This window comes from Gigantopelta aegis, chromosome 1 (assembly GCF_016097555.1).
Source record: "Gigantopelta aegis isolate Gae_Host chromosome 1, Gae_host_genome, whole genome shotgun sequence".
Lineage (NCBI taxonomy): Eukaryota > Metazoa > Mollusca > Gastropoda > Neomphalida > Peltospiridae > Gigantopelta > Gigantopelta aegis.
Genome location: NC_054699.1, coordinates 12434443 through 12447097, shown reverse-complemented (window position 1 = coordinate 12447097; position 12655 = coordinate 12434443). Strand labels below are relative to the sequence as shown.

At 38.4% G+C, this 12655-nt stretch overlaps 2 protein-coding genes across 2 annotated transcripts in view; one reads left to right on the top strand and one right to left on the bottom strand.

The window, feature by feature from the left end:
* Positions 1–9287, top strand: part of LOC121367356 — a 105681-nt gene extending 96394 nt beyond the window's left edge. The window contains exons 10-12 of the mRNA XM_041491520.1: positions 5453–5548; positions 6483–6576; positions 8632–9287. Coding sequence (XP_041347454.1) covers positions 5453–5548; positions 6483–6576; positions 8632–8935 — 494 coding nt within the window. The 3' untranslated portion in view covers positions 8936–9287. The remainder of the gene's footprint in view (positions 1–5452; positions 5549–6482; positions 6577–8631) is intronic.
* Positions 9288–9372: 85 nt separating this feature from the next.
* On the bottom strand, positions 9373–10687 carry LOC121370859 (sodium- and chloride-dependent glycine transporter 2-like). Its single transcript, XM_041496371.1, has 2 exons — positions 10584–10687; positions 9373–9766 (listed from the first exon to the last, which is right to left on the bottom strand). Exons 1-2 carry the CDS (start codon positions 10650–10652, stop codon positions 9509–9511), a joined length of 327 nt encoding a protein of 108 aa, XP_041352305.1. The 5' UTR covers positions 10653–10687; the 3' UTR covers positions 9373–9508.
* Positions 10688–12655: the final 1968 nt, after the last annotated feature.

The window sequence follows — 12655 nt, the reverse complement described above, 5'->3', positions numbered from 1 at the left end:
CAGTTTAGCCAATGATATTTTATTCTGGTGTCATATGAACATTGATTACAGCTAGTCCGTGCACATTCACACTGAACAGCAAGCCAACAGCAAGCTATCAACATCGACATATCGAGCAAACGGGATATCAATCGGTGTCAGTATGCTATCCCGGTAGTACTGACCAATGACCCTACCTTGAACACTACTGTGTGGTGTTTTGTCAGACACTCCACATTATATCTGAACCACCATCAAATCTATCATGTGGCATGGGGTTGTCGTTTGTTTGACGTTCATTTTGTCGCCTATCCATGAAGTTGTGATTGAATCTGGACTCGTAAGAAAACATTATACGAGACAACCGACGGTTTCCTCAGTTTCTATGATGTGTACACCATTGGCGTCTGTTAGTGTGGCGATATTTTATCGATGGAACAACACATGGTCGCCTAGCATGTCTAGTGTAACTGTGCAGTGATTTGAGTCGAAGATTGAGCTCTATTTCGTAAAACCTGGTTTCTGATGAATCGATCCTGGACTTGTGTGGTTGATCTGCGATGCCCTGAACGGGGTCGATCATTTATATTTTGGGTCTGCTGGTATCTGTTCCATAGTCTGCAGATAGCAGACGACGTTACATTGAACATGTTGGCTAAATCACGCTAGATTCTACAACTTCGAAGCATGTCAATAGCCCTAGGGCGTTCTTCACGACGTAGATGTCGTATCAATAATTGAAAGACAAAAAAATGCATAACACTACTAGAGCACATTGTTTAATTAATCATTGGCTATTGGATGCCAAACATTTGGTAATTCTGACATGTAGTCATCAGAGGAAACCAACAAAACTTTCTTAATGCAGCAAAGGCTCTTTTATATGCACTTTCCCACAGATGGGATAGGACATTCCACGGCTTTGATATACCGGTCGTGGTACTCTGGCTGGAACGGGCAATAGCTCAATGGGCTCACCGACTGAGATCAATGCATTTCCTTGGGAGTCATTTTTCATAGTTCATCTTTATAGCAGTCTTTAGTAATGGCATTTTAAATTCCCCTACATATTTTGAAAAGTATATTTCCAATGTTTAAAAACTTGTATTTAAGAAAAAGACAGGCTTCTTATATTAGCCCGAATATGTTGTCCGTAACATTATATATTTGTTTGATATTTTTGTTTCTATATTCTTTATATCACTTATACAATGATGTGCCAGTTCTTGCAAATTAACAGCATTCCAATATAAAGACTGTAATCACTGCCCTATTGTAAATAATTGAGCTAGTATGTTTGTTCAAATGTTCTATACTGTGTAGATATGCCGTGGTTTAATACCTCAGTTCGGCAGTATATATTTCACGTTTAACTTATTTGAGAAAGATAATGTTTGTGCGTGAGGTGAGAGAGAGAAAGAGACAGCTTCTTATAGAGAGAGATAGTTGTCCGAGAGAAGAGAGAGATTTGAGAGATATTTTGTTTCTATATTCTTTATAGAGAGAGAGATGAGAGAGTGTGTGCACGGGGAACTATAATTCCAATAACTGAATAAAACACGATTCACAAAATATCTCTCCTAACTGTAAATCTATTAGAGCTCTGTAACAGGCTTTTAACCCTTCTATACTGTGTAGAGTAGGTATGCCAGAGTATACGATCTTTAAAGTATATATCAGTTAGCACGTAGTTCTCTAGAACGTTTAACAACAATTTGAGAAAGACAATGTGGAATCTGTATTAATCTACGCTGACAAATGAGAGAGAGACGAGAGAGAGTAAATTAATAAGAGCAAGATAACAACCCAGAACTGATCAGATTAGAATCTCTAGGTGAGAGTTACACAAGATGCGAATCACTTCACGTTTCAACACCCACACGTGTGATAATTGAGAAACTTACAGGAGAGTTAATTAATAAAGGAATTACAACACCCATTCCTAACTGGTTCATTTTTAATGTAACCCTTACTACTCGTTCAGGGGGGGTGATAATTTAGGAACGCAGACCATTGGGGAACAGACGTACACTTTACAGTCTATTCCTAAATTTTATTAAGTTTAAAACCAGATCTGTTGCTTTTCAGCATGTAACCTAAAAATTAGCCCTGTACTAACTGCATTCAGTAACCTTGTGGTACAGAATTAAGACTTATCAGAAATAAAGACAATAACCTACGGAGTTTGCCATAAAGGGTAGGAGTGCCTGGCTAAGCTTTATATTACAATACTTGTATAATGTTAGAACAAAAAGTCTACGATTTACTTCATCAAGATGACCACAAACACAACTGTCTAAAGAATTTTGGTAAAACAGTATTAAAATATTTAAGTCCGTAACTGCACATCATGGTTATGCACAGTGCAGAACTTAAACACCTGTATTAAACAAAAACAGGCACTGTAACGTTGCCAGGAAGTTCCTAATTAGTTTATGTATTTGTTTTAGTAGCTATTTATTTCTATATTCTTTATGTCAATATATACTGAACACGTCGGTAATATTAACCAGCATTCTCATTTAATAAATTTACTAGAGTCGGTATATAAATAACTTTGTGAGTGTGTGTAGTGTTTAAAATCTAGTATGCGTTGTAAATACCGCCGTGGTTGTAATATATCAGTTCTCGTCGTTATATAGTTCACGTTGGACTATTTGAAAATGGAATGTGTGATCGAGGACGGTCAGAGAGAGAAAGAGAGAGAGAGACAAGTTGAGAGAGAGGAGAGAGAGAGAGAGAGAGAGAGAGACAGAGAGAGAGAGAGAGAGAGAGAGAGAGAGAGAGAGAGAGAGAGACTTCGATCGTTTCCAGTAACTGTTGATTTTGTAGGGGTTTTTTTGTGTTTGTTTTTATTTTGTCTTTTTAAATCACAAATATATGAAAACATGTGTATGGTGTTAATTTTCCAGTATGTTTTATTGAATCGATGATGAATAATGTATGCATGTATGTGTATACATGTATTGGTGTATGAATATCTATATATTGTATGTATGCCGAAGTTGACTATCACATACATATATACTAACGCAGTGGCACATATGATAATTAAATCATTTCTGTCCTCATAAATTGCCCTATTCTGTTGGTGGGACTCGAACCGACGGCACCGAATCGCCCTTGACGTGCAGACTTGCCACGATACGTCCTGAGCTACTGAGATATCCACAAAAGGGATGTTCTTTAACTCAGCTATATGCTAGGACCTACAAACTGCACAGTCTATCCAGGGCATACCTGACACTCGCTAGTATGTATTGATGTATGAATATCTATATATTGTATGTATATCGAGGTTGGCCATTACATACATAGATATTAACGTACTGTCGCAAGGGATGATTAAATCCGTTCTGGCCTCAGAAATTGCCCTATACTGTTGCCTAGACTCAAAACTATGGCACCGATTCGCCTGCAGTTTTCTAACTTCCCACGATTCGTTCTGACCTATTGAGGTATCCATACAAAAATGTATGTATGTATGTATGTTTTATTTTATATAATATTTTGTTAATTGGTTATTTTGTTTGGTTTTAGGATATTGGTCGTAGAGAATACCCTATAAGACAACACCCTAACCTTTCTTTCTCGTCTACAGTTTAGCCAATGATATTTTATTCTGGTGTCATATGAACATTGATTACAGCTAGTCCGTGCACATTCACACTGAACAGCAAGCCAACAGCAAGCTATCAACATCGACATATCGAGCAAACGGGATATCAATCGGTGTCAGTATGCTATCCCGGTAGTACTGACCAATGACCCTACCTTGAACACTACTGTGTGGTGTTTTGTCAGACACTCCACATTATATCTGAACCACCATCAAATCTATCATGTGGCATGGGGTTGTCGTTTGTTTGACGTTCATTTTGTCGCCTATCCATGAAGTTGTGATTGAATCTGGACTCGTAAGAAAACATTATACGAGACAACCGACGGTTTCCTCAGTTTCTATGATGTGTACACCATTGGCGTCTGTTAGTGTGGCGATATTTTATCGATGGAACACCACATGGTCGCCTAGCATGTCTGGTGTAACTGTGCAGTGATTTGAGTCGCCGATTGAGCTCTATTTCGTAAAACCTGGTTTCTGATGAATCGATCCTGGACTTGTGTGGTTGATCTGCGATGCCCTGAACGGGGTCGATCATTTATATTTTGGGTCTGCTGGTATCTGTTCCATAGTCTGCAGATAGCAGACGACGTTACATTGAACATATTGGCTAAATCACGCTGGATTTTCTAACTGTGAAGCATGCCTATAGCCCTACGGCGTTCTTCACGACGTAGATGTCGTATCAATAATTGAAACACAAAACAATGCATAACACTACTAGAGCACATTGTTTAATTAATCATTGGCTATTCGATGTCAAACATTTGGTAATTCTGATATGTAGTCATCAGAGGAAACCAACAAAACTTTCTTAATGCAGCAAAGGCTCTTTTATATGCACTTTCCCACAGATGGGATAGGACATACCACGGCTTTGATATACCAGTCGTGGTGCTCTGGCTGGAACGAGCAATAGCTCAATGGGCTCACCGACTGAGATCAATGCCAAAACCGACCGCACATCAAGTGAATGGTTTACCACTGTATACGTCCTGCTCCAAAAATGCATAACACCCAAAGAACAAATGACGATTGATCATGAGATTCAATAAAATTAACATTAATATTCAGTAAAACAGATTTCTCGACTGCTCTGTGAAGTGTCAAAATCATGAATCACGCCTTACCCACGTGTATGAGGCTAATGCGTGTTGCACGTTCACATTTTCGATTTTTTGGTGTGTTACGTTGTGTAGTCAGGTACCGTTTTTCCTTGTGAGTCATTTTCCGGAGTCATTTTTGGGAGTCATTTTTGATCCAGTCATTGGTAATGACATTTTAAATTCCCCTACATATTTTGAAAAGTATATTTGCAATATTTCAACACTTGTGTTTAAGAAAAAAAACCACATGTTTATTTTATTAGCCCGAATATGTAACACAACGTGTGACACAAAAAGCGGAGTCTGCAGTGCAAGGTGTAGCGTCGGGTGGATGAACAGTACTTGTAAAACACCTCAACATATATGCATGTTATTGTACATATTTGTTTTAGATGTATTTTTGGTATATTATTTATATTACTTATGTAATGAGATATAATTACTGTACGACAACTCTGCCTAGTACCTACATTCTGGTTCGTCAGTCAGAATTTTCGAATAGCATGACCCTGTACATTTTAAGATTTTGACAGCTGTTGTCCATAAAGCGGTTGAGCGAAGTTTGAGATGATCTAGTAGGAATCCAAAAAAAATTATCTTGCCAGAAAAAAAATAGTAGTCCATATAAAATGAAGAACTATAAAATAAATTAATTTGTTGTGCCTCAGTAAATTGGACTTTTATCTGTATGTGAACACATTTGCTTTTTGACCAATCCATAATCTGGTGTAAAATGTTTTAACAGTGTGTGACTACGGGCGTTATGGCGAAGACTGCAAAGACGTCTGTGAAAATTGCAAAGATGGACACTGTGATGTTGTGATTGGTTGCACAGAGCACCGTATGTACAATTGTCCATTCTACTTCCTCATTACATCCAAGCTGTGGATATTTAACTGTGGTTTGCTAATGAAATTCGTAAGACAAGACTGTGCACGAAACACTGTTATTATATTAACACTCTAGTTTTGATATAAAACAAAATTTATATTCAAATTCATAACTATTGTTATATTGTATAATTTCAATGCTCTGCACATTTTTAAACAACATTTATGACATCAGATGATCTGAATTGTCTTCGCTGTGACATTAAAACTCCCAGCACTTATTAGTCCAATAGTCATGCACAGAACATGAAACAAAATATGAAGAACAATGGCAATTTTTTAAATGTAAGAAATTGTTTTTTAAAATGTTTTCAGTAAATATACTTCTTACGGCAAGGAAAAAAGTTTGTTTTATTTAATGACACCACTAGAGCACATTGATTTTTTTTATCTTATCATCGGCTATTGGACGTCAAACATATGGTTATTCTGCCACATAGGCTACTCTTTTATGACAGGCAGCAAGGGATCTTTTATTTGTGCTTCCCACAGGCAGGATAGCACAAACCATGCCTTTGTTGAACCAGTTATGGATCACTGGTCGGTGCAAGTGGTTTACACCTACCCATTGTGCTCTGCGGAGCACTCACTCAGGGTTTGGAGTCGGTATCTGGATTAAACTTTCCATGCCTCGACTGGGATCCGAACCCAGTACCTACCAGCCTGTAGTCCGGTGGCCTAACCACGACGCCACCGAGGCCGGTGGAATCGGCAAGAAATACACAAATACAAAGATCAATTAATTAATGATGATGAAAAAGAAGACCGTTTCATTACCCTTTATTACGATGTTGACGTGTGGAGATTATGTTACATATATTCCTGTTTCATGTATTATTCAACTGTACCATAACTAAGACATGCATGTTCTTCTCGTTTTAATAGTTGACGACGGACATGTTGGAATCTCCGCCGGTGTCTCAGTAGCTGTTGTTCTTATTGTTGCGTCTACGGCAATGGGTGTTTTCTTTTGGAGAAGGTACGAAGAAATAATTACTAAGCAGAGTGGTTCCTAAGTTTACATATACAATACTGTTTTGTTAAATATACAAACAGTATACAACTTCTATATTAAACATGTATTATGCGGATAGGACACCACCTTAATGATCTAGGTAACTTACCTGATTCGTCACCCGGGGCGGGGCGTAGCCCAGTGGTAAAGGGCTCGCTCGATGCGTGGTCGATCTGGGATTGATCTCCGTCAATGGGCTATTTATCGTTATAGCCAGTGAACCACGACTGGATATATCAAATACAGTGGTATGTACTATCCTGTCTGTGGGATGGTGCATCTAAAAGAGCCCTTCCTGCTAATCGGGTTTCCTGTCTCAATATATGTGTGGTCCTTAACCATATGTCTGACGCCATATAACCGTAAATAAAATGTGTTGAGTACGTCGTCAAATAAAATATTTCTTTCTTTCTTTGATTCGTCACCCACCCTTTGTCACGGCCATCACGGTCACTTAACATATTGTTACTAGATACAGTATCATTTTTGTATTTATTTTTCCTTGATTTTGTTTTGTTTTGTTTTAATTTTCTTTCTTTGTTTTTGTCTCAGTTTCGTTCTTTCATTCCTCCATTCTGTCTTCTTCAAATATTATATATTTTTGTTATAGGCGCATGTTGATCATCACTTCTTTTTTGAATTACCATGTGGGTTTTTTTTGCTGGTGTGTCGTTAAACAGTCATTAATTCATTCATTCATCCATTCATTAGTTTATGTCATAGGCGTAAAAATCACAACGCCGAAAGAAAGATGTTCGTGTACAAGGTGTGAGAACAGGAAGTGAAGAAAATTTTGTTGAAATTAGTTCATGTATTTTACCACAACCTGTTCAAATCGACAAAAATATTAGCATACAGTGATTTTAACTAATTGCGAAATGGTTTCTTTTTCTTTTATCTTTGTAATCAATGTAAATATTTCTCGAATTAAATGCGAGCGGTTTTGTTATTAACTGAAATATATTTATAAGACATGGTTTAGAACACATATTGAATCATTATCTTCAGACGATCCCATTGGCGTTGTGAACTATGTTTGTCAGAGAGAGAGAGAGAGAGAGAGAGAGAGAGAGAGAGAGAGAGAGAGAGAGAGAGAGAGAGAGAGAGAGAGAGAGAGACTCGGGTAGTATCCTCTATATCTTCTTCTTTTTTTATTGCAAGACAATGCGAAGATAAACTGCACTTACATAATATTTGTTTATATTTTGAGGAAATTGCTTTTTGTAAATACTATTTTAAACAAAACATATTATCCAGGTATTGATATATAATGTATTTGGTGGATGTACGGAATATGTAAAGGGCCAATGATTGTGACATACTTGTATTATTTATCATATCAGACACATTACATAACTACCCCGTCGGTGGGCCCATTGGGTTAGTTCTCGTTCCAGCCAGTACAGAGACAGACAAACAGGCAGATCGATGCATAAATGATACTCAACTATAATGTGTGATTGAGTAACATTTATACAGGGCTTCTATAAACATGAGATCAGTGATTTTAAAAATGTACTAGCGACGATTACAAATTCGCTAGCCCTACTTTACTTTAAGTTAACACAATTTTACTAAATAGAAGTAAAAATCGGATATGTCAGCTAAAGATAGAGATATATAGCTAAAAACGCTAACATTGGGGGAGGGGTTGGGGGAGGGGCAGGTATTCGTATTTACAAAATAGACTTAACTGCAACATTTGACCAACACATTTCACTAGCCTCGGGCATGGCAATATTACTTATTTACCAGCCCAACATTGAATATCACTAGCCATGAGAGTGGGGATACCATAATCTAGAAGATATGCGAAGCTTACACAATATATTGAAATTGATTTGTAGCTTTATGAGAAAATATATAAACGGTATAGACATATAGATAGATAGGTAGATAGGTAGGTAGGTAGAGTCAGGCAGAGATACATATAGAGATACATAGATTATAGTAAAATATAGTTTCATCTAGTAACAGTTACAAGCGGAGCTTACATTAAATAATGTAATTGTTTTGCAGCGTTATCAGGCGTCAAAAGAGGAAACACGGATCCGATCGGCCTAAACCAGACAACAGTGATCTGGTAAATGATGTGGGGTACGAAGATGTGAGAACAGTAACCAATTTGACAGCATTTAATACAGGCAATAATGTTATGTTGAGTGAGACGCAAGGACAAATAGTTCATCAGCAGCATAGTCCACACGATGATCTGAACAATGGCGGTTATATTAATGAAGAACAAGACGAGCCAGACGAGTATGAAAAAACTCGACACATTCATAGATACAACTTCAGTAAACAAATAAGCACAGATTTGTAAAAAAAAAAAAAAAAAAAAATCGAACTCGGCCTTCGCATAATATATATGTAATCACGACAACGATATATTTATGAAATTTAAAAATGAACGGAAATGAATATTAAAAAAAGGTGTAGTAGCATAATAATTATATAATTTGTAGCTCAAAGAGACACATTTATATGTAGTACTATTTGTTTTGTATAAAAGAAACATGTTAAATAATGTGAAGGTATTTATCGAATGCACAAGTGACATATATTTTCTCTGAACGAGTTCTCGAGACGAACACGTGTTTGGAACCCAGTTGTCTGATGCAGAAATCGTCTTGGCTAAGCGCTGAAACAAAACCAGAATAAAAACCTTAATATATTACGAGTTAAGGTGGATTTAAGTGGCCGATCGATATTGCCCCACTTTTTGTGTGGCGAGAGAGAGACTATTTTTACATGCCCTATACCATTAAGGTTTTGGGCGTTTGTGTGGCGAACCATACCATAAATGTTGTGTTTGAGGCTGGGGGTGGGGGATCCATTCTACTTGACTTACTTTAGTTCAAATTAATCTAAATGTTCCACTGATTTCTATTGGTGATTAAAACTGGACACTTATGTTTCCCTTCACTCCCTTGAGATCAGTTTTGGAACAGACTAAAACGAGCCTACGAGAGATTGATTGGCTTACCGCTCTCATTGGCCCCTCGGCTTTAGCGAGTTCCCAGATGAAGAACACGGGTATCGGCGTGACCGGGATCGCCGCGTAGATCCAACCAATGACCGCACTGTAGTGTGGATACTCGTACTTCCCGTATGTCGTAAGTGTGTATTGCGCAAGTTTGAAAACCATAGAAACCTGGAAGAAAGTTTATTTGTTAAAAATGTGTTTACTTTAACGACACCGCTAGGGTACATTGATGTATTAATCCTCGGCTATTGGATGTCAAACATATGTTCATTTTGATACAGTCATAGAGAGGAAACCCGCTATATTTTTTTTTCCATTAGTAGCAAGGATTCTGTCATATGCAAAGTAAATATAGATCATGTTCAGTAGCGGCACTATGAAGCAGATCGGCAAAGCCGTACGTTTTATGTCACTATTCAAGGAGTTACATCATATATATTTGTGGCAGGACAACTGTCATTTCAAACAAGCCGGCGAGCTCGTTTCGGTGGAGAAATTCTCTAAATAAATATAATTTTTTTCCACTAGAGCACATTGATTAATTAATCATCGGCTATTGGATGACAAACGTGGTAATTATGACTTGTAGTCATCAGAGGAAATCCGCTACATTTGTTTTCTAATGCAGCAAGGGATCTTTTATATGAACCTTCCCACAGACAGGGAAGCACACACCACGGCCTTTGATCACTTGTGGTGCACTGGTTGGAACGCGAATATCAGTTGCATGGATCCATTGAGGTGGTTTGATCCTGCGGCGCAAGCACCTCATGCGAGCACTCAACCGACTGAGCTAAATTTTGCCGCTTCTCTAAATAAGAACATTACACATATTGAATTTAAAACAAGCGCGTTCTATTTATAGGGTAGGATGACAAATTACCGAGAGACGCAATCAGTTGGGTTTGAAACTGGCATATGTTTGACTACCATGCAGCTTTATTTCGTGGCTGTAAGCATCTTAACTAATCTGAAGTTAACATACCAACAATACCAGTGGAGTGACATAAGTTAGACAGACTTCGAAGAAGACAGGGACCTTCTTTCCTATCATGAGTTCCAGATCTTCATCTAGACGCTCGAATCCTGAAACAGCAAAAAAAAGATCATCAGACCTCGCAGGGTAACGGAGCTATAACTCTCGCCTTCAAACACTCTCCTGAGACTAATTTAGGGAGGGTAATTATCTCCCCTCAGCATATATATATATATATATATATATATATATATATATATATATATATATATATATATATATATATATATATATATACTCTACTCTATCAAAAAAGAAACGCATAGGTGATAGGGAAAGAAAAGTGTTTGATTTTACAAAATATCGGGTGTTTTTTTTGTACAATGTTGCTGAATGACCATGCTTGTTAATGTTCCTAGAATGGGGCAGCATGCCCAAATGCATCCTGAAACAAATTTAATGCACGTTGTGCGACAATTGCATGAAATCGGCGTGAAATGGTCAGTATTTGGCGAATGCACGTGAAACTTGGGGTTGTGATGGGTATTTAAAGCTGTAATGCACACAATGATGCCTCATTTCCATTTCGACGTAGACGAGTTACAAGATGCCAAGACTAAGCCTGCCGAATCGAAACATTGCAATAGGCCGCCTCCAGTTAGGTGAATCGCAGTCAGCAGTCGCACGCCACATGGACGTCCATCAGAGCACCATTTCATGTCTCTGGGGCAGGTACCAGCAGTTTCAATCAGCTGAAGACCGGACCAGAAGTGGAAGATCTCGCATAACAACTGCAGCACAAGATCGCTACATCCGCGTTCTGCACTTGCGTCACCGAACTGCCACAGCAACGAACACTGCTGGACGCATACCTGGTTTGAGAAGGGTATATGCACAAACCTTTCAGAACTGACTTCGAGAAGCTGGTTTACGGGCTAGGAGACCATATGTTGGCCCAGTCTTGCGACATCAACATCGACATTTACGTGTTCGCTGGTGCACAAATGTACAGGGCTGGAACTTGGGAAACTGGCGGCGAGTATGGTTCAGCGACGAGTCACGTTTCCTTCTACAGTAACGTGATGGACGACAACGTGTTTACAGACGCCGCAATGAACGTCACCCAAATTGACAGATTCGGTGAACTAAGTGTCATGATGTGGGGAGCCATCTCATACACCGGCAGACGTGAACTTGTATCCGTACAAGGCAACCTGACAGCTGTACGCTAGCGGGATGAAACTCTTTGCCATCAAATGCTTCCCATTTTGGATCGACAGAGAGAACTCTTTCAGCAGGACAATGGTAGACCGCATACGGCACGTGTAACAATGGATTTCCTACATAATGAGAACATTAATGTGCTGTCATGGGCATCAAGATCGCCAGATCTCAACCTCAATGAACATCTATGGGACGAACTGGACAGACTTGTACGCCAGCGTGACTCGGAGCCTCAAACGCTTCCGTAACTGTCACATGTTACTGCTGCTGGTGTGCACACAAGGTACTGCCATCAGTCCATAGCAAGAACACTGTTACATACTCACGTCAATGTTCACTCTGATACGATTATAAATAACGAAATTATGCCACTTTTATTAAAAGAGATAATTTCATGACTATATATGAATATGCGTTTCTTTTTTTGACAGAATATAAACTGACGATCGAAAGAAAGTATACCCAATATTTTTTAAAGTATTAAAAACAACTCAAAACACAAGTTGATGCAAATGTTATATTTTGAAAGTATAATAATTTGGCGATAAATAAACACGACTATACTCAATAAAACCCATAAAATGATAGTATGACCGTTCACAACAGCACTAGGGGTGAAATGTGCGATTTCATAAAGGACCACTCATAACGAAGGTGAATACATTTGACCACAAAGAACATGTTTCAATAGCGTGTATGTCCACTGTGTGCAAGTATGCAAGCATGGACCCGACGTTGGACAAATTGCTGCCAATGACAATAAGGTCTGTCCGCTGTTGGCCACAGATACCGCCCCAAACCATCACAGATCCACCACCAAACGGTTCAGTCTCCTGAACACAGCAGGGAGCTGTTCT